This window comes from Grampus griseus (genome assembly GCF_964374135.1).
Source record: "Grampus griseus genome assembly, chromosome: 17".
In the NCBI taxonomy this organism is placed as follows: domain Eukaryota; kingdom Metazoa; phylum Chordata; class Mammalia; order Artiodactyla; family Delphinidae; genus Grampus; species Grampus griseus.
The window spans coordinates 58,406,837-58,429,991 of NC_139011.1; the positions used below are offsets into that span (position 1 = coordinate 58,406,837).

Sequence of the window (23,155 nt, forward strand, 5' to 3'; positions counted from 1 at the left end):
CATTTATATATCTTCTTTGGCAGAATGTCTATTTAAATCCATTGTCCATTTTAATTGGATTATTTGCCTTTCTGTTATTGAGTTGTAAGTGCTCTTTATGTATTTTGCATTCTAGACCCTTATCAGATATATAATTTGCAAGTATTTTCCCCATTCTTTTAGTTGTCTTTTTACTTTCATGATGCTGGCCTTTGAAACACATCAGTTTTAAATTTTGAGGATGTCAATTTATCTATTTTTTCTTTGGTTGCTTGTGCTTGAGGTATCATATCTAAGAGATGCTGCCTAATCCAAGGTTATTAAGATTTACCTCTGTGTTTTCTTCTAAGAGTTTTATTGTTCAGCTTTTTCATTTAGATTTCTGATCTATCTTAATTTTTATATATGGTCTGACTTAGGGATCCAACCTCATTCCTTTGCATATGGAAATTCAGTTGTCCCAGCACCATTTGTGGGAAAAAAACTACTCTTTTCTACTGACTTATCTTGGTACCTTGGTTGAAAATCAGTTGGCCATAAATGTGCAGATTTATTTCTGGACTCTTAATTCTACAACACAATCTTAATTACCATAGCTTTGTAGTAACTTTTCCACTCATTATTCCATAATTAAGGAATTATTGCTACGGTATTCTGAGCTTGAGCTAGGTAGGTATGTTAGCAGCACAGTCAACAACAAAAGCAGGGAACGTACTGGGTCATGTATTGTTCAGAAAGATTTACAGTGGCCTTTCTTTCTAACATTCATTAGGGCAAGTGAATACCTCAGGGATGGGTCAAGGGGTAGAAAACTTAACCTTTAAGTCTAGTCTTTGAAGTATCTGAAATTTGGAGTTCAGGTAAAGAGAAATATTAGAAAGCTAACGATGTGTAATGAGAATTAGCCAGTAAACTGAGAAGTGGGCTCAGAAAACCTGAGTTAAAATTCTGGTTCCTACATTATTAGTTTGGTGACTTAGGGCAAGTCATTTAATTTACTTGATTTTGAACCTTATTCATCACTGTTGCCCTTTTCTTCTCATATTCCACTTTGTCAATATACTTCTCAAACTGTGACTTCCCAAAAGGGTACAGTATGTGTGGTCCTGTCTCATAAGCACAGAGGATTATTTTTGTTATGGGCCTGTATTCTAATTAAGGCCATCTGAGAGTATGTTATTCTTTTTTTTTTTTTTTTTCCTTTGGCAGCTGCAGCCACATCACATTTGATTTATCCTTCTTTCCTTTTGTTGAGTACTGTCAGTTCGCTTAACAATACTCTGTTGTTTTTACAGGCCATGTTGTCTTTGAGCTCATAGAAGTGTTGTGTAGGTCAAGACTAAGAATATGGCTTTGCCACAAGCCAAGAGAAGCATTCTTCTAAGGGTCTTGAATATTAATGACTGTATGGTCGTCCCTCGGTATCTGCAGGGGGTTCATCCCAGGACCACTGTGGATATCAAAATCCACAGATGCTCAGGTCCCTTTTATAAAATGGTGTAGTATTTGCATAAAACCTATGCACGTCCTTCCATATGCTTTAAATCATCTCTCGATTACTTATAATACCTAAGGCAATGTAAATGCTATATAAGTACGATGTAAATGCTATGTAGATAGCTGCCGGCACGTGGCAAGTTCAGGTTTTGTTTTTATGGAACTTTTTTTTTCCCGAATATTTTCAGTCTGCAGTTAGTTGCGTCTGTGGATGTGGAACCCGTGGATACAGAAGGCCAACTGTACTTTAGGGACCCAGTTTTTCAACTTCCTGGGACAAAAGTCTTTTCCACCAGGTGTCTCTTCCTCTCTGTGGGTCTGCCCTTTCCCTCTGATATCCTGGCTTAGGCTTTTCCTCTACTCTGTAAGTCTTTTTTTTTTTTTTTCTTCATAGCTTCTGTTTATAGTTTTGACCTCCTCAAGTATATTTAAGCTTCTGTAACATCTCAAAATCTCACTGAGCCCCACCTGTATTTCAGGGCTTCTTTATCCAAGCTTCTACTCTCAGTGTGATCATAGTTTCTCAAACTACATTCTTTATATTTATTTATTTATTTATTTTTGGCTGCATTGGGTCTTCGATGCTGTGCGCAGGCTTTCTCTAGTTCGGGTGAGCGGGGGCTACTCTTCGTTGCGGTGCGCGGGCTTCTCATTGCGGTGGCTTCTCTGGTTGCGGAGCATGGGCTCTAGGCGCGTGGGCTTCAGTAGTTGTGGCTCGTGGGCTTTAGAGCGCAGGCTCAGTAGTTGTGGCACACAGGCTTAGTTGCTCCGCGGCATGTGGGATCTTCCCAGACCAGGGCTCGAACCCGTGTCCCCTGCATTGGCAGGCGGATTCTTAACCACCGCGCCACCAGGGAAGCCCTTAAACTACGTTCCTGAATGAGACTGGCTGGTGGCCACTTGATGGGTTGGCTGACCTTGGGTTGGGAGCCCATTTCTAACCACCAAGCTGAGGCTGGTCAGTCAGCATCAGAGGGTCCACACCTCTGCAGGACTCTCTGGGGGAGACAGTGTGGTTTATTTATGCTTGTGACTTTAGCAGGTACGGAGGCTGACAGTGTGAGCTCTGGTTTATACTAGAGTATAAACTCATATGAAATATGCAAGAAAGTTGGATTTTGGTTTGGCATGGTTGTGTGTATTTTGGTGGGGATGGAGATTAGTTTGACTTAATACACAGATGTGAGTTTTTATGGGCATTCAAGCAGCAGTGTTCAGCTGGAAATGCAGACCCAGCAGTCGGGAGAGTGGCTGTTACAGTAGTTTGAATATTATTTGCGTGGAGGTTGGAGCCCTCAGCCTCTGTGAGGTAACTGGGGACGACTCAAGATGGAAATATAGAGAAGAGAGGAAAGCAGCTTTACAGGAGAGATCAACGTGTAAACTGGTTTATGTAACAACGTATCATATGTTGTTTTTAAAGAGGCAGATAAATGAATCAAGAATGTTTTAAAATGACTAGAATTTTGAGTATAGTTTTGTGCTAACCATCTTAACTTTTTGAATGACTGTATACCTACCCCAACCCTCTTCCTCACAGGTAGAAGAAGAAATCCAGACTCTGTCTCAAGTGTTAGCAGCAAAAGAGAAGCACCTAACGGAGATCAAGCGGAAACTCGGGATCAATTCGCTCCAGGAACTAAAACAGAACATTGCCAAAGGGTGGCAAGATGTGACAGCCACGTCTGCGTATGTTCCCTTGATTCTACATTGTTTTAAAAATTGTAAAGGACACTTTGCCCTTTTTGTCTGGGGACGGGATCAAAAGGTACTGAGGACATTTCTGCAGCTTTTCTCTGTACTGCGCAGGGCACTGCCCGTTCCACCCCCTGTCCCCCCATTCTCAAGTGTATCTGACCCTTCTCTAACTTCAGTCTTTCAGACTGTTCTAGGGAACGGAAAGAAAACCAGCCTCATACGTGAGTTGAAGAAATACAATCTAAGCTCTAAAAACGTTATATATCGACTTACCAGATATATACATGAGTCGCTTAATCCTCAGAATAACCCAGTGGAGTGGGTAGTGAGATAGCCCTAGATAAGGAAACAGGAGCAGATAAGTTTTGAGGTCACAAACCTCTCGAAGTATGGAGGCAGGATTTGAACTCAGGTCTGGCCCAGTACAGAGCCAGTCTTTTTTTTTTTTTTACCCTGTTCTATACATACCATAAGATTCTCAGGTCACCATCTCTGATGTATGCTGGTGGCAGAGGACCACCCCTTAATCTTTTGGTCTTTTTGGTCACACGGTTTTGAGCCAACATTGTCATGATGCAGTTTTGTTTCCCGACACAAGGAGGAGCAGGCTTGTAGTGACAGTCTCCGAACTGTGTTCTCTGTTCAGTCCCATCTGCTGAGCTGGTGACCAGCAGCAGTGAGGCTGACTGCATCCTGACATGACAGCACGAGGGTGACCACCTCCACTTTCTGCCCATATAAGTAGGCAGTGGGAAACATGCAGGACACCATTCTTTGTATCATCATAAACTGGGTTGTTTTTTTGTTTTTAGTATTTGATCTTGACGGGGTAAGTAAAATTGCCTGAGCATTCCTTTCTACAATGTGGGGATCTTAACCTCTTTGGTGCAAGTACCATATTCTCTCATTTTTGTTTTAGTTTTTCCCTTCACTAATCCCTGTGTAGATGGGAGGAGGGAGATGGTCAATTATACCTTTGTGCTATAGCAAATATCCCACTCAAGTCATTTGAAGTATTGTACCTTTTACGTACCCCGTTGAGAATACACTGGTCCTTATTTGATAGCTCAACAGATATGCAAAATTCAAAAAAAATCTTTATGCCCCCAAAATTGATTTGGATAATAAAAAAGTACCCATGGGTCCTACCTTGCTTCTGGCCCCTTTTTAGGAGATAAAGTTGTGAAAGACATGTGAGGAATCTGATTTCATTTTTGTTTTATTTAGCTTAAGTGGAAAAGGGAAAAAATAAAGAGACATAATTTCATTCAACCTATGGCTCATTTTGATCTTGGCTCCATGACTATTTTTAGCCCTTACTCGGATTTCTTTGGCCCCGCCTTTATAGGCCTCTATCTTTCTGGCTGTCCTAGAGCACTGCAGAGGGTTGTATCTGAAATGATGGTTAAGTAAAAGATGATGTGGTGATGCTGACCTGGTGGATGTGATGATGCTCACCTGGTGGCTGTGAAGAGTTTTAGATGTTCTAAATTTTTTTTTGAGAGTTCTCAAGAGGTGGTCATCACTGAATTCTAAATAATGGAAAGGTTAGCTCACTTTCTTTGCTTTGTTCTTTTATAAATTAATATAGGTACAAGAAGACCTCTGAAACCTTATCTCAGGCTGGACAGAAGGCTTCAGCTGCTTTTTCATCTGTTGGATCAGTCATCACCAAAAAGCTGGAAGACGTAAAGTACGTCCTCATTTTTCCTGGCTTAATTAAGCTGAGGCAAATTAAAATCTGTTATCATGGTTGCGTTTGTTTCCTGTCTGGTTCTGGCTGACGCTGGATTCCTCTCTGTTTGAGTGAGGGAGGGCATTCCTTCAAACCAGGACCCGAAATTCTTCCCTAAATTCTTTTAGGCATAGCCTTCAAACTGATCATCTTATGAATACATGTAAGGTTGTTGAAAAATTCTGGTTGTGAATTTTGTCCTTTAAGTCGTTCTTGATCACACCGGGTAAGTATGTGTTTGCAAACCTGTGGTTGTGGGCGGAGCCTGGTGTCTGATGGGGATGAGTCCGGGAGCAACGAATCCTGCCTGCACTTCCGGGAGGTGCATCTTTATCCCATGGTGTGCTTACAACATGCTCGTTTGTGCATTGCTTTGTACCATTTATGTTCCTGCCGAGGCCCAAATCTTGTTTTGAGCTGTTGCTTTTTATTTTGTATTTATATTTTCAGTGCGTCTGCAGAATTTTCCTGGCCATTTTGGTAAAACCACTTCACAGTGCTTTTGTGTCCACCCGTGCCTTGCGCCACCCACCCTGTGGATTAAAATAGTGCTGAAAATGACAAATGTGGATTAAATCGTCTGTGCTTCTGTTGGCATGAAAGATTTGTGTTTAAAAAAACCAATCCTTCAGATTGCATGACTTTGTGTTTTCCGTTTGTGGGGAAAGTAGATTTTACAACCAGAATTTTGTTGGTTGAATAAGTTTGGCTAATTGATATTATGCTTTGTACCAAGAAAACCAAATGACTTGCTCATTGTATTTGGACTGTTATCATTTTCAACACAATGTAATAAACACAGCTCTCTTAAACCCTTTTGACAGTTATATATACTTCTCTTAGGTGCTCTCTTTTCTTTCTGTGCTGACTCGATTGTGTAGCCCTTTAGAATTCAGTTAAAACCTTACACAACTTTTAAAAAGTAGGTTATTTAATTGTTTTAGATTTACCAGAACTTCCTTTCTTTTTTAATGCTTACTCTGGCTTCTTGCAGATTGCAAGCCTTTTCACATTCCTTTAGGTAAGGAGAGTTTGAACCATCACTGCAGCCTAGCTCTCGTTTGAGACAAGTGTGCTTAGATTATGATGCCACAATGGATGGTTGTGTTTGTCCACTATGTAATTTTCTTGCCTTTTGGAATATCTTTTCTCTGGTGCATTCCTATTTTCAAGGGAGGGTTTCTTGTATACCATGGGTAATGGATACATTAAAAGAAGAATAATTTGACACTGTGGTTCAAAGGGATATGGAAATGATTTTGACATTTTCCTTTTTTTTTTGGTAAAAAGAAGCAGCTTTACCATGGCATGCAGAATTCCTCCCTTTTAATGTCTGACTTTGTTTGTTTGTTTTTTGATGCTTTAATTTCTTTGGTGCCTTTGTCAGGATGTTGGAATCTTCCTTCACCTGGGTCCCATTATGCAGTTGTAATAGACAGCATATGTACTGTCTCACAATGTTAGTCTTCTGTCCTGTACAGGTTACTCTGATATTTTTTTATTGCAGTAAAATATGCCTAAGATATATACCAAATATACCATGACTCAGCACGTTTTAGTACTTGTTTTATTAGCTTATAGTGTTTATACTATTTTATTATTTCGTTACACTGGTTGTATTCTATAATTATGCACACAAGAACATTTCATGGTTGCAAAAGGAAAAATAAAGTATATTAGGCCAAAAAAGAACGTACATTAAAAAGATGTCAGCCCAAACCAGGCCTTATAGAAGGAATCTTTGTGATATTGAGCAAACCTCTCCTCTCTCTCCCATACAGACTCTCTGATTATCCTATTAGTAGTCAGAGAAAACTAAGGTGGAGGAAGGTCTTTTGAGTGTAAGCAGGAAGGATAATATACTAGTCTCCATCTCTGTTCCTATTAATGTGAATTGTCTTCTCAAGCGGTCACTTGCTGTGGCCTAGCATTGTGCCTTCTTAAGTAATCACATAGGTACTTATAGCTGAGGCTCTCTCTTAATGACACTTAGCCCTGAAAGTCAGTAAATCATGGGGATAAACAAAGTCTAAGTGTTGAACTATTTTTTTTAATATTTATTTATTTGGTTGTACTGGGTCTTAGTTGTGGCAGGTGGGCTCCTTAGTTGTAGCTCACAGGCTCCTTAGTTGCGGCTCTCTAGATCCTTAGTTGAGGCACGCGGGCTTCTCAGTTGTGGCATGTGAACTCTTAGTTGCGGCATGCATGTGGGATCTAGTTCCCTGACCAGGGATTGAACCTGGGTCCTTCGCATTGGGAGCATGGAGTCTTATCCACTGCACCACCAGGGAAGTCCCTAAGTGTTGAACTATTTAAAGTTTAAAATTGTGCTAAAAAACCCAAGAAATCAGCGATAGGAATTGATTTTGTATCTTTGGTATTCAATTGAAAATGGCCTAAGTGCTTTAGGAAACTGTTAAAAGACAGTTTTATCTAAAGTTATCTGAGTTGTGTGAGGATGTATTCACTCACATAATCCATTCTGCTAACATTAAGGTGCCTATCGTGGACAGGTCTAAAGGATGTAACCTAGACCAGACACGGTTCTTGTTCAGAAAGAGCTTGAAATCTTTGAGTGGATGGAGTGGGGGAGGGAAATAGGGCCTGGGAATGAGTTAAGAATGGAAGAGCCCTGTTAATACCTGATTATAAAACAATGTTAGATGTAAACAAAAATATAAAACTTCGTAAGTGCTGTTGAGGAATGATATTTTCTGTACCTTTGAGAAGATTAAGCAGATGTACATAAGTATGGCTCAGTATGTTCTGTCTTTTTAATTCACCAGAAATAGAGTTGGGCGGCTCTTTTCTAGCTGCTTACACAGTCACTTTTTTTCATTTCATTTAAAAAATGCAATTGAGATTATATGCTATCATTTTCAGTCTAGTTGTCAATGAACAATATATTGCATATCAATACATGCAGGTTAAAGTAAGGCTTTATATTGTAATTTAGAAATGGGAGATATAACATTATCTTTTGAGAACTAAATTTTGGAATTATTTCTTACAGATTAAAAGTTGGGTAAAGTCACTTTAAAAAATCATTTCTACGGCTTCCCTGGTGGCGCAGTGGTTGAGAGTCCACCTGCCAATGCAGGGGACATGGGTTCCCGGTCCGGGAAGAGCCCACGTGCCGCGGAGCGGCTGGGCCCGTGAGCCATGGCCGCTGAGCCTGCGCGTCCAGAGCTTGTGCTCCGCAGCAGGAAAGGCCACAACAGTGAGAAGCCCGCGTACCGCAAAAAAAAAAAAAAAAAAATCATTTCTAGATCAAGATGTCCTGATTGTAATCTGATTTAATGGGTTCATATGTAATAGAAACTATATGGAAACATATAATAGAAGTATATAAAAACATATACAATAGAAAACATAAGGAAACCCCACATCTTTTAGATGAGTGAGTCACAGAGGCAAACACTGGCCACATGCCCCCAAGAGCTGTGCAAGGAGAGGAGCTTGGGCAGCAGATTTGAGCGTTTCCATCCCAGCAGCAAGGCCTTTCCTCCCATGGAGATGGATGCAGGGGGCCCCTTTTTGCAAGTGCTTGAATTAGTTGGGTAATCTTGTTAACTACCCTTTGTTCCGAGTCCCTGCTAACCCAGCAGACTTGTGGCAATGATTTCGCTCTCTGATGGAATTGCGGATATTTTGCTGACTTGAATAGTCAGCAACAGTTTTAATTGTACTACATTATCAATTAATAAGTTAGCACTTGGGATATAGATATTTGCTGTATGCCTTGGGTGGGTGAGTAAGGAAGAGGAAGAGGAAGGGAGGGTAGGGGAGAAGGCGAGGGAGAGGGGGAGAGAGAAGGAGGGAGAGGGAGAGACAGAGACAGAGATAGAGATGTCTAATTTTGACGCCCTGACAATTAGGTGTCAGCGGCAGGGAGGCCAAAGGAGGCCCTTTGGGGACAGACAGCTTTTCCCCATGTGGTATGTTCATAGTCACTCCTCTCCTGTTGGCTTGTTTTCTACACATACATGGCAAACACTGACTCATGCCTTTACTTTTTTTTGAGAGAAACTTTAGAAGAGCCTTCTCATTTCACTTGCTGTCAGTGTAAACATGAATTTTCATGTTATTAATAGCATGCTCTAATAATTAAGTAGCCTCATTAGTCAAATATTTCTGATATATTTAGGAGGAAATGTAATTAACTTCGCCTTTATCTTCAAAGGAAATTTCGCCTTTTTTTTTTTTTTTTTTTTTGCGGTACGCGGGCCTCTCACTGTTGTGGCCTCTCCCGTTGCGGAGTACAGGCTCCGGACGCACAGGCTTAGCGGCAATGGCTCACGGGCCCAGCCGCTCCGCGGCATGTGGGATCTTCCCGGACCGGGGCACGAACCCGTGTCCCCTGCATCGGCAGGCGGACTCTCAACCACTGCACCACCAGGGAAGTCCATCCTTTTGACGTGTGTTTCTTCCCGTAAACCTCTAGATATTTTGTTGTTGTTGTTGGTTTCGGACTCATGAAAGTCATTCCAGATAATTCCATTTTGCTGAAAAATTTTTTTTTTTAAAAAAAAAAAACTTCTACCACTTAATAGGAAAAGAAATGACCTCTTTTCTCTTGTTGTAATAGAGTACCTTTTGATTTGAATTTGAAAAGCTTTAATGAACTTTTCTACCTTTTATGCCCATATTTCCTAATTTTAGTTACTGCAATTATTTATTCATTCTTTCATTCAAAAGTATTTATTGAATGGCAGCTTTGTGCCAGGCACTGTTCCAGACTCTAGGGTTCAAGTTACCAACCAAAATAATAGCTGGGTGAAATTTGAAAGCTTTAAAGAAAATAATATAAAATGAAATAAATATTAATGTGTGTTTCAGTTAAAGCCATCCGTAACAATAATAATGGTGAACTGTGTTTCAGGCATGACTACGTATAGCAGGTGCTATTATTTTTCTGACTTTACAGATGAGGAAAACTGAGACACAGAGAGGTTAAGTGACTTCCTCAAAGTCATACAGCGACGTGGCTGAAGGCCAGGACTTGAACCCAGGCACACCCGGGTTCAGGAGCCTGCACCACCCTCTGCATTGTTCTGCCTCCCCAGAGCAATGACAGTTTAAGACTTAGGCCCTACAGGCACAGTCCAGCAGTTCCTTTGGTTCATCACCTATGATCAAGAGATTATTTTGAGGGCAAAAGGGGATAGTAATACATAGATAAGCTTTCAGACATGTTAACTCTTCTTTCTCTATCTTCTGTTTACTACTTCCTTCCTTCTTCTTTTCCCTCTACCCCTCCCCCTTTCTTATTATTAGGTATGAAAAGATCAAACACCTATGTAAGAAACAAGGAAACTTTAAAAAATCAATTCAGCTTTTTAAAAGAATAACTTTTCCAAAGTAACTATTAGATTGCGAAGTACTTTGTGTTTTCTGAGTGAGAATCAGGTTGCCCTTTTTGATTTTTTTCCTCAGTGTTTTGAGGAACCCAGATTTGCATTCCTACTTTGATTATAGGTTACCTTCTTTGAGAGCCAAAATCAAGCTGGAAAAAGTTTTCATAAAGTTTGCTTTATAAATGCTAACGAATCCTCACGATATATCTATTAGAGCCAATTCTGGTCCAGTAGCAACATGGCTTTGTGCTTTTGAAGTTTTCCATATTATGTTTAAACTTCATAGGTGATAACAAATCCTCACAATATATCTGTTAGAGACAGTTCTGGTCCAGCAGCAACGTGGCTTTGTGCTTTTGAACTTTTCCGTATTGTATTTAAACTTCAGTGGTATTGGAGATGATGTGTAAGTTGAGGCAAGTTGAAGCTTGTGTAACCTTCCATAGAGAAGCTAGAAATGTAAGGACAGCTGCCCAATTGTTAGATTACAGACTAGCCAGCAACGAAGTGGAATTTCATTTAAATAGGGATTGTAGAGAAGTTCAGATAACTGGGTGGACTTGAAATTGATATGTACTCCTTGTTCTTCCTGCTGTAATGGCTACCTCAAAAGTGGGAACACCTCGACTTTGTATTAATTTAACTGATTTCATTCTCTGTTCAGTGGGTGTATTTTTAATCTTATTTTGAAATGTAAAACATACAGAAATTCAACTCAGCAATTTATCGCAAAATAAACACCTTATTGTAATCATTTCCTTGCTTTTTCCTATACATTCCCACTTAAACGTATTTAGTGGATGTATCCTTCATGGTACTCAAATATTTAAATTCTTTCTCTGCCTTAACTGCTAATTGAAACGCAACACCAGCAAGGATCATGTTGTCATGATCCTGTAAAGACCTTAAAGTTCTTTACAAGAGATGCTGCACTGTTTCTTAGAATTCTCAAAGTGTTCATTTTTAACATTCTTTAAGTCATATTATAAACATCATTGGCACCTTCTAGGTGTTTAATAACTTAAAGGCCCCAAATTATCATTTCTATCTTGGTTTTCTTGGAAGTGTATTGGTAGTCCTTTCCTATGATAATACTGTAAAAACAAAATATTTTTTAAAATTGTCTGTATTTCCAACATTATTGTCTTCTCCTGACTGTTTACGCTGTTTGTCAGTTTCCCCCATTCTCCTGATATCCCCTTGCACTGATGCTTCACCAACCGTCCTTCTCCTACCTAATCCAGGGAAGATCCCTTGATGAGTCATTCATAAGCTCTCCACTGCCTTCTTGTGTTAATTCTCCATCCCCTGATAATTCCATGTGACTTCGTGACTTTTACAATTCAGTTTTTCAACTTTTATGACCTCAGGACTTGTTTCTTATGTAGGATAATCCTGAATTAATTTTGTGCACTGGATGTGGAATTGATAGTCAACTTGATGCATCTACAATTCACTTTTATGATCATTCTTTTCACTCTGCCTTTGCCGTAGTCCCTTTTAACTAGTTTGTAGGCTGTTTAAAGGGGCACAGTGTCCACAAATTGGCCATTGGAGGAAATGATCTTTTACAGATCTTAGGGAGATCTTAGGGAGAGTCAGTGCCTAGAATTAACTGTGCATTTCTGAGATTTATACTTGCTTTATCCACCCATTTTCTCATTTTGTTGATACTGTTGAATTCAATGTGTGAGTCCTTCAGACAAATAATTTATCACGTGTTCAGCCATTAAGCACCTTCTTTTGCCAGAATTTGGTAATTTCTGCCAAAATGTTCTAGCAAAGTCTTTTGGTTAGGACGAATAGAAAACTATGTGACTTCGCTCACCTAAAAAGAGAATGTGTTGCATAGAATGAAAGTTCTTTTGGAATCCAAGGAGAGGAAAGGAAGCAAGCCCAGGCCCCACCCAGATTAGTCCTGCTCATTGAAAAGCTGTTAGAAATCAAGGTAGCTTCTAGAACCCCCCAAAACCAAGAAACCCATTCCTCTACCACCTGAGCCCTCTTCCCTGAATGCTCATCTCTCCTTCATTCCCTCTACCTCTCTCTGTGCTTATATGCAATTCTTTCTTTGAGAATTGGTTTCCTCCGCATTCTTGAAGCTTGTACGTAGTCCCCCCAAATGTCTTCCTCAACATCGAACACTACATGACTTTCTGGTTCAAGTACCTACCACTAACTGACCAGCGGCTTAGTGTTCTAATTACAAAATCCCAGGATAGGAATCTTAATTATCTCAAATCAATTTTTTTTTTAATTTGGTCTAAACAATTTGTAAATTACCAGGAGGTTAGCTCTGGTGGGTGGAACTCTACTGGTCCAGTTATTATCTTGGTGATGGTGGAAGGTGGCTTTGACTTACAGAGACAGCTTTTTTCAGAAGGGTCCAAGGAAGGGCAGTAGCTTTTGGAGTTCTGGTATTGTAAACTAAGAAAGGTGATTTTTATTAATCTCTGTCTTTAAAATATGGATGCAACACACTGCAATAAATCAAGCAGGAAAAGAATTAGCAAATTCCTCCCAGAATATAGTCGTATATCCAAGGTATCTACCATTGTGATAGGAAGAGAGAATGCTGAGCTACAATGGATCTTTTCCTGTATTGTGTACAACATTAAGTACGAAGATGTCCAAATATTTTACTGATTATTTGACTGTACGAGCTGTCAGCTTCTTTTGATTCATATCAAGATCATACTCCATACTAATGCAGAACTAGATTTGAGGAGCTACATTGAAACACATTGTCATTTGTAACAACAGAATCTTGGAGAAAACTAAATCATAAACACACACAGTATTTAAATATAATTGAGAATTGAAACCTTGGACTGTCCAGCTTACCCCAAAATGCTGTGTCAGTGATCAAAATGCTTATAAGCATGTTAACAGTATCAGCAGGGTGCATACAGTGACTTAGTGAGCCCAAGAATTGAGGTACTTTCATCTTGTGAGGTGTTCTTTATGGGAGATGGCTGGAGGTAGATAACCTTGAACCCGAATGGTCAGTGAACTGCTTTGCCCTTGAATAAAAAGCTGGTCCTTGTAAAACAGGGGATCAAATGTTATTTGAATGGCCTATAAGAACATTTAGTTTGAGATGAAGTACAGGTGTCTCTTACTAGAAAACTGGATACGACTACCACTAAGAAGTGACATGTAATTTTAAAGTCACTTGAAGTTGTCAAATAGTGACTTTGAAACCTTCCTGTTCTGATAACAGTTATGTGGGAGAAAAACGACTGCAGGAGCCCTTCAGTGGTCTCGCTTGTGTGTGTGTGTGTGTGTGTTTGTGTGTGTGTGTGTGTGTGTGTGCGCTTCATTTTTTGAGGGGAGGTGGTGAACATTGGATTAGGAGTCTTAAAGACCCAAGTTCCATTCACGATCGTGCTGTGACCTGTAAATTATTAACTTTTGAGCCTTGATGCTCACTCTAGATTCATTACAGATACTGGTGAAAGCACTCGACAATTTTCAAAGTGCTATAAGAATGCAAAGTTGATTATTAGCTCTATTAACTGCTAGAATTAAATTGGCTCATGAATAAAAGTAAATTATGTTGAAATAATTTTGATCCCCTCCACCTCAAAAAGCAGGTAATTCTTCATGGTGCCAGAAGAGCAAGCTCCTAGAAAACTAAGTTTTGTTTGCATTTTATAATGTCTAATCACCACTTTACTAACTCCATTTCTATCTCTTTTTAATGCTGCCTCTTAGTATACGCTCCATTCAACACTCAATTAGCATGCCTGCTATGAGGTAAAGTATATTTTTACAAAATGTAGTTGGTCTGATGTTCTCTTATTTTTTTTTATCTAGATGTTTAACTTGAACAGTTCTGAAGTAGGAGCTAGAATTCTACTCTAAACAAGCTGTGAAAACTGTCACCACTTTTCAGTTGCTCTTCCTAACAATGTTAGGTTGGTGTAAGAAATCCATTAAATGTTTGCGATTAGAAAAAGGAACGATTATTTCTTCTGTTTTGTAAACCTGTTAAATTGTTTCATATGTGGAATCTGTTTAATTAAAAAAAAGTGAACAGTGCTCATCTAATCAACCTTCTGTTTTCATGGATGTAGGTGTCCCACCTCCTCCATCTGCATTAGCTTTAGTTACAATCCCCTTTTCTTTCTTTTTTTAATTAATCAATGTTTTAAATTTTATTTTTGACCGCGTTGGGTCCTTCGTTGGTGTGCGCAGGCTTTCTCTAGTTGCGGTGAGCGGGGGCCACTCTTCATTGTGGTGCACGGGCTTCTCATTACGGTGGCATCCCTTGTTGCGGAGCACGGGCTCTAGGCACACGAGCTTCAGTAGTTGTGTCGCGTGGGCTCAGTAGTTGTGGCTCATGGGCTCTAGAGCGCAGGCTCAGTAGTTGCGATGCATGGGCTTAGTTGCTCCGCGGCATGTGGGATCTTCCCAGACCAGGGCTTGAACCTGGGTCCCCTGCATTGGCAGGCGGATTCTTAACCACTGAGCCACCAGGGAAGCCCCCCTTTTCTTTCATCCTCCCCATTTCTACTTCCCTCATCCCACTGTGACATTTGGAGCCAACTGTGATCTGATTCTAGTGTCCTCTTTCATCAGTAAGTACTTGCAAGTGGCACATTCTACGACCTCTCCTGACCTCTCTATAGAGGCAGAGGATTTTTAACTATACATGCTTGGCTTAAACTTTAGTGTGCCTCAGAGCTACCTGGAGGGCTTATTAAAAGCCTCTGCCTAGTGGGCCCACATTGAGTTTCTGATTCTGTAGGCCTGGGGTGGCTGAGAATTTGCTTTGCTAACAACTTCCGAGGAGCTACTGATGCAGTTGGTCTGGGGACCACACTTTGGGACCGATTGCCTGTCCCCACGATGGGAAGGAGGAAACCCCTTGTTCCCTTCTTCTCCTTTTTCATCATGGTAGTAGGAAGGATACTGGAGGTCAGGTGGATAGTATAAAAGCTTTGGAAACCCAGGTGGGAGCGGCACAGGTGCTGTGATCCTCCTTAATTCAAATGGATGAATGTGAAGTCACAGGAGAGGCTTCCTGTGGGCTTAGAGAGCTTCTGTCAGTTGGGGCAGCTTTGTGAAGTGGCCAAAGCCACATTTCTGTACTCCTCCCTTCCTTTTGGTCTCTCCTTTCCCTGTCTGTTATGCTGCTGCTGGGAACCAGCATCCCTGGTGTGGAACCTCCTATGGTTTGCTTGTCCTGCTTAGGTGATGTGGGTTCATGTAGAAATCTTGCCAGGCAACATGTGAATTTAAACATGAGTTCTAGTGTAGCACCTTAACCAGAATCAGACTGATCCAGCAGTGGCATTTTCTTATACCGTGACAAGTTGGTTGGGAAAGTGACAGACTCAACGTTGTACCTGACTTTGTTCCATCTCTTCACACATGTACTTGACTCTATGTATATGTCTAAGACTGGCTCTGTTCAAGGAATTGAAAACATCGTTGTAGAAATCTTAGAACAGAATCGATAATCTCACATAATAAAACGTTTGTACGTATGCCTGCACATCTATGGAACAGGTGTCACATATGGTATATGTGTTCTTTTGCTGATTGAGAATAATGGCGAAGAGGAATACAGTCAGCTTAATAATGTTTTCAAAATTGTTGGCTTTTTTGTTCAGTGTTTGTAATTTACTATTTGTTTTTCTTTTCTCTCCGTAGAAACTCCCCAACATTCAAATCGTTTGAGGAAAAGGTTGAAAACTTAAAGGCAAGTAGAGAAATGAACAGGGTCTTTTGTGTTATCTTGTTTGGTGGGTAAATTATTCAAATTAGTATTTCCTTCTAAAAATAGTTAAAGAACTTCAATAACTTTCTTTACATTATTTATGGATATTTAAGATGATGTATACTCTTTTAATCAATTTTTTTGAGTGTATATTGAGCATGGCCAGCATAAGTGCTGAAAAGAAATGTATAATTTTAAAGAACAGTAGTACTTTAGAAGTTTGTGCTGCTTTTTGCATTATTCAAATACTTTTGTAATTGGACAAAATTTAATATAAATCTTACTGTGGAAAATTAAAAACAATATAGAAAAGTACAAAAAATAAAACACAAAAAAGTGGTCCTACGACCCACAGACAGTGATGTTGTAGGACTGTGCTGTTACACTTTAAAAAAGAATTAACCAAGAACCTGCTGTATAAAAAAAAAATAAAATTAAATTTAAAAATTAAAAAAAGAAAAGAATTAACCATAAACATGTTTCTGTATCATTATTCTTCTTCAGTATTATGTTCAGTGGCTGCTTACATAGCCTTATAGTGGGTATTGTTTGTTCATTCCTTAATTATTGGACATTTTTATTATTATGATGATGCCGTGGTGATCATCATTGATAATTCATTGTTTTATTTTTTTTGTGGTATGTGGGCCTCTCACTGTCTAAAATTCATCTTTTAGAATTGTAATTGAGTCACTTTCTTTTAAATATATCTTTTTAAAATTACAGAATCAGGGTATGCTTACAGAAAGAAAACCAAACACTGTATCATGATCTGAATCCTTTTTTCTTGCGCATACAAACGCTACTACCCACCTTTTCTGTTTCTACATAAATGTATAAATGTTTTTCAAAAAGGAATCACACTACAAACATTCCTACAGCTTGTTCGTTCAACCCCCCTAGCACGCATGCTCTAATGAACCCACAAATGCAGACCCCTGTTCTTTTTGCTCACTGATGCTTCTCCAGGGCCTAGAGTAGTCCTTGGCGTATCACAGCTACTTAATACATGTTTGATGAGCAAAAAATACATCATAGTCATTCTTTTTTTTTTTTTTTTTTTTGCGGTATGCGGGCCTCTCACTGTCGTGGCCTCTCCCGTTGTGGAGCACAGGCTCCGGACGCGCAGGCTCAGTGGCCATGGCTCACGGGCCCAGCCGCTCCGCGGCATGTGGGATCCTCTCGAACCGGGTCACGAACCCGTGTCCCCCGTATCGGCAGGCGGACTCTCAACCACTGCGCCACCAGGGAAGCCCCATAGTCATTCTTTTAGGACAGTACCAGAGGCCTGCTTTATCCTTATTAATGCCTAGTCAGGTGTTTGAAAACAAACTGTACGTTGCAAGAAGTCAAGGTTTTACTCTGATTTAGTTCTCAATGTTTTAGGAATATCATAGCCTCTCCTTGAAATCTACCCTGAGCATTAGCTTTTTTAAATGACTAGCTGGAAAACCAGGAAAGCCTCAGTTCTTCTGACACTGAAGAAGAGGAGAAACTTCGAGGTCATTTACTGTGTACTTTCCTCCTGAGTATATTCAGACTCTCTAAATTGTAGTGAAATCAGTTTTTTAAATATGACTGGGCACCATTCAAATAAAAATGTTTTTTTTAATAGTATAGTGTATTAGACAAATATCACCGAGAAAGCTGTAAAATATAATTGTGTGCTTGGGATGCAGATTTTCTAACTTACATTGATATTCAGTTAAACATCGGGTCTACATGTACTTACATTTAGATTTTGGATCAAGTCATTAACTGTGATTATTGAGCATTTGCCATGTGCCGGGAGATGAGTATTGGGCACTGGAAATACCATGGTGAGCAACAGAGACACAGACCCTTTCTGAAGATGTTTAGACAATTAAATGGCCAGTGAAAGTAAACACAGGGTAAGGTGCTATGACAGTGGAAGTCAAGGCTGCAGGAGGATAAGTAGCGGGAATTTCTGTCATGCTTGGCAGGAGGGAAGGTCAGAGCAGGCTTCTCAGAGGATGCAGTAATGTAAATGGAAACCAAACCTTTAGGTTGAGGGGAATGTTTGAAGCTTTGGGGCCCCTTTGAGGAACAGCAGGAACTTTGCTGTGCTGTGGGGTACTGAGCAGGAGATGTAGCTAGAGAGATGGGTGGGCCACGTTAAGGAAAGTGTGGGAAGCCACTGGAAGATTTTAAACAACCTGAGTCGCACATTCTTCTGTGCATTTTAGAAAGATCACTGTCTGCCCTGCAGAGCTAAGGGGAGAGAGACTGGAGAAGGAGACAAGGTGGGAGGGAGGCATTGTAATCCAGGCCAAAGATGTTGGTGTGGTGAGTTGAGCTAGTGCCAGTGGGACAGAGTTGAGAGATATTGAGACTTTACAGGTGACACAGAAAAATTTAGTGATCGATTGGATGTGGAACAAGACAGGGAAGGACCAAGGATAACTCCAGGAGTCTGACTGGGAGTTACTACTGACATTCATGGTCTTAGAATAGAGAAGGGACCAGTTGTGGGGAGGAGTTGTTTCAGACTTGTGAATTGCAAGAGGTCTTAACATTTTCTTGTAATTAACGAATGTTTTAATAAATTTAATAAATATACAGTGGATACAAGTCATGCACATTTTTCATGCAATTCAAAGATTTTAGGTGGGAGGCCAACAAGAAATGAGAGAGAAAATTTCAACGAGATTCCAATTGTTAATGAATCTTTGGCCAGTCAAGACTGAGCTAAGAGCAAGGTCAGATGCAAGCCCACTGTGAGTTGCATCCTTGATCATTGACTGGTTTCTTAATGTTAGTCAGCTGTCCTGTTGGTCAGTCATGAGATGTAATGGGGGCAGGAGAGGGGGTGACGGTGGGTAGGAAGCATAGATTCATCAATGTCACTAAGGATGTGTAAGGGTTTTGAAAAGCATACAATAGTATACAAATGCGGGGCAGATAAATTCATTCAAACCAATATTTATTGACAGATTTTCAGGCCAGATAACTTGGAGTAGTGCTTCACAAACTATAATGTGTACAGGAAGCACCTGGAGATCTTGTTAAAGCCTGGATTTCAATTCTGCAGATGGAGATGGGGAGGCCAGTCTGAGGTTCCAAATGTCTAACAAGCTCCCCGGTGATGTTGAGTCTCTAGGTCCATGTACCACTCTTTAAGCAGCAAAAGGTTAGAAAGTTTATGCTGTAACTGGGAAACTTACATATATTTCTTTCCTTTGTTTTACTCAATAATATTTCACAAAGTGTTATCCAAATACAAAGAGAGTTCAGTAGATACTTTAGCATAATAGGCCTTACAAAATTCTTCAGACAACCTTCCCCGTGAAGAACAATAAGCAGATAGGGGAAAAAAGTGGAGGGGTAGAATTTACCAATTTGAATATTTCAGCACGGAAACTGCATAAGTTTTTCTGTGAGACCGCATGGAACATTACAACAGTACTAAATTCTGTACAAATAATCACTGAGCTCTTAGGCTCCTGATTTATTCTTCAAAGTAAAATTTGAGTTACTTTATGCAGAGTCAGCGAAGTTTGTGTTTCCTAATGTCTCTTCCTTTTTGAACTTTTATTTTAAAAGTCTAAAGTAGGAGGAACCAAGCCTGCTGGTGGTGATTTTGGAGAAGTCTTGAATTCGACTGCAAACGCTAGTTCCACCACCACGGAGCCTCTTCCAGAACAGGCACAGGAGAGCCTGTGAGATTCCTACCTTTGTTCTGCTACTCACTGCCAGATGCTGCAAGCGAGATCCAAGCACATCTTGTCAACATTCATTGCCATGAATTTCCACCAGATGTGCTTTTGTTGAGCTTTACATATTCCTTTGACCAAATAGTTTGTGGGTTGAACAATGTAAAAATATCTTAACCTCTATTCCTGGGAAACACCCTTTTATGTGCATTTAAGGCCCTTTATTTAGAAAATATCATTATAAAAACATATATAGTACCTGGAGATCCTCACTAGAACGATCTAAGAAGCTGTGGGTTATCATAATTGCTTTCCTACTTTACAAAATTGCTCTGGATCTGGGATACCAGTTTGATCTTTGTCTTCTATACAATTTTCTTTTTTCCTCTTTGAATCTCTGTATATTTGATTCCTAGGTAAGACTGTTCTTTAAAATTTTCTGTATCCTGGTTATTAAAAGTTTTGGCAAATTGTTCTTTACCTCCAAGGGAAGAACTACCAGGTACAACAAATATTTTCAGATAAATATTGTTTTGGAATAAGTTATCTTACATCTTGGGTGTTTGAAGACACCAGACTAAATATTCAATTTATTATAGTTTTGTAAGTGACAGTATGTACAGACAGTAATTCAAAATCCTAGGCGACTTGAGAGTGGAGCCCTCACATCCTTGTTTATCACCATCTGTGACAGTAACCATTTCAGTGTCATGGTCATTATGCGTCATGGTTATTGTGCCACTTATAGCTACTTACTTTGCACCAGATTAAAATTTTAGTTTTGGAATAGACTGTAAGTTAATGTTCTGAATCAAGCATATTGTATTATCAATAGGTTGAAATATGAACACTGTCCTCAAACATTCAGTTCAAAAGCCTGAAAGATTTTTAGATCTAGGTAGCTGAAAAGTGCTAAAATCAATCACATTAGGGGAAACACTGTTGACTTCATTTAATTCATTTAGCAGCATTTACAGTAAGAAGCACACATGACTAATATAACTTGAAAAAATTTTATACTAAGGGGTTGGTGATAACTCCTGAGGATTTAATGCATTAATAAAAATCAACTCATCATTTTCTACTTACTTGTTTTCAGTGTGTTCGAAATTACAAAATGATACTGTAGATATTGCCCCCTGCTTTGAAAACTGAGTGTCAGGGCTGAATGAACCAAAGCCTCTGGAAGTATCTGCATGGAGGCCAAGGTACTCTATTAATTCTAATGACTACTTACTCATCACCATCTTTTCCTTATGCTGTGTATGGTTATGGCCTACAATGTTGTATTTGTTATTTATCAAGTTGTGATTGTTTTATTATTGTTTATGCCAAATGTTAATTGCCAAGCTTGGAGTGACCTAAAGCATTTTTTAAAAGCATGACTAGATTTACTTTGGGATAAATTATCTTATCCAAATCTGAAAAGCTACAAGTGTTGATTGTTATAAAATATTGATAACATGCTGCCATTCTTGATTGCTGGAGCTTTTGTTAGCACTTCAGATGCAACTGAAACTATGCTCTATTACATGTGAAAAGCTTAATAAATTGTGTATATCAGTAGTATAGGTCTCAATATTTATTATGAGACCAGTGGTCTGGAAACAGCTTGTTGTGTTACATAATCAACCGGTATCTATGCTTTAAAAAAAAAAAGGCCGTTTTTTACCATCTGCTTTAAATCACTGCTTCGTGGTATTAGACTACCATAAATTATTTACTTGAAAAGGCTTTAAGGCAAAGGTTGTTGAAGCATTGTCCTAGAGGAGTCGACATGTAGAAATTTGTCTTTTTATAGAAATATTGTGGTTACTCAACATAGCTGTTAAATTATTTTTTCAACCAATTAGTCTTTCAGTTGTTTTTATCACATCTTCTTTTCATCACGTTGTTTCTTGGATGTCCAGCCCTATTGTTGTCTTTTTAACAAAGCAAAATGGAGAAGATGGCAGTTTCTTCAGTTGAGTGAAATATCCTCAAGTCTCCTTACTTTATGAGAGAAATGATAGAACTAGGGTTGGGAGGTGGGATGGGTGTATGTGGGTATTGGTGATGTTGTAAAAGAATAAATTGGAGAATCACTGTTCTAGACATCTACCTACACTTAATTTAGAAATGATTTAATCTATTGCAGAGTACTCTGCCTCTTAAAAGCAACAAAGCAGTAGAGGGACGATAAATTTAGAAAAATAAACATCGACTTAGAAATATGATTCCAAGTAGTCTTTGTGGAAGATTCAATATTATGAATTCACAGATATTTAAGCAATTTAGAACACAGTAATCACTAAGAACAGCAGAGAGGGGTCCCGGTCATTCTACTGTGTTTTGTGTTTGACACTGGAAAAACACAGCAACAAGAGTAAAATCTCAGGTATTTAAGGATTCAAGAAGTGTGACAGAAGAAAATAATTCCTGAAATTATCCCCTTCTTACAAAGGAACTCCTTAATTTATGGAGTTTGTGGGAAATAAAGCAAGAATTCTCATACCTATGAGGCCAAAGTAATCAATGGAAGAGAGGAGAAACCATTGGATTATCCTAGTAGTAACTGAAACTACTGAAATAGAGAAAAAACATGTTGAATTTGGACTCACTACTTCTGGATCTGTTAAGGAAAAGATAATACTGTCTATTTTTTTTTGTATAGTATTTGAAAACAATAAAAATTCTATAATTTGGGTATGGGTTCTTTTGTATTACCTATCTGCTGAGGAAAGTGGGTAAATCCATTCATTATACAGCTTCTCTCCAGACCCTTCATATCCTGGGTATAGAAAGAACCAGGAGCAGCTGTATGGACTCAGTGTATCAAACAAAAACGCTACATGCTGACTACAAAAAGACATTTGTAAGTGACCATTTGCTGTATTTGTGCCAGAGACGCTGCATAAGGCCCTATATCAGGATTGCATGTGTTTCTTCATAGCTCTTAAGACCCAGATGAAAAATCAGATTTTTGCCCATAATGAGGAGACGTTTGGCCATTAATTAGTGACTGTCCCATTGTAATTGGATTAATTATAGAGACCATATTGGTTTACGGTTAATAATAAAGCATTATCACTTTTAAGTAAACCTACAATCCATAGATTTCAATTTCCACGTTCTGATTGTGAAATAAAAATGAACCAAAATCAAAATGAGCCAAAAGAACTCACTTTTAGTTTGTGAGCCCTGAGAGGGCAGGGCCTGCATGTGCCTATCACCTGCCAGGATTTTACTTAAATAAAACGCTACTTGGTGACTTTCACTTTAACACGCTTCATCTCAATGTGCTTTCAAGTTTTCCTCTTGGTTTCTAGAATTAATTCTTTTCTCATTTTCCAGTTTGACTATTCTCTGGTATTCTCGTCTTCCAACTCCTTAAATGTTATTGCCTATCTCTAGTCATCTTCTACACAATCTCCTTAATGACTGTATTCATCTCTATGGTTGAAATGACTGTCTTTACAGTAATACTCATATCTTTCCAGTGTATCAC

At 39.2% G+C, this 23,155-nt stretch overlaps 1 protein-coding gene across 3 annotated transcripts in view; it reads left to right on the forward strand.

Moving 5' to 3' along the window:
• TPD52 (tumor protein D52) overlaps nucleotides 1-22,352 on the forward strand; it is a gene marked incomplete at its 5' end in the record, with an annotated part of 119,733 nt that extends 97,381 nt beyond the window's left edge. Inside the window, 6 exons of one of the 3 annotated variants that reach the window (XM_082674638.1) lie at nucleotides 3,017-3,165; nucleotides 4,766-4,867; nucleotides 5,904-5,930; nucleotides 13,984-14,025; nucleotides 15,928-15,976; nucleotides 19,559-22,352. In XM_082674638.1, coding sequence (XP_082530764.1) covers nucleotides 3,017-3,165; nucleotides 4,766-4,867; nucleotides 5,904-5,930; nucleotides 13,984-14,025; nucleotides 15,928-15,976; nucleotides 19,559-19,678 — 489 coding nt within the window. In that variant the 3' untranslated portion in view covers nucleotides 19,679-22,352. The remainder of the gene's footprint in view (nucleotides 1-3,016; nucleotides 3,166-4,765; nucleotides 4,868-5,903; nucleotides 5,931-13,983; nucleotides 14,026-15,927; nucleotides 15,977-19,558) is intronic. The other 2 variants (XM_082674639.1, XM_082674640.1) reach the window with 2 other exon arrangements.
• Nucleotides 22,353-23,155: the final 803 nt, after the last annotated feature.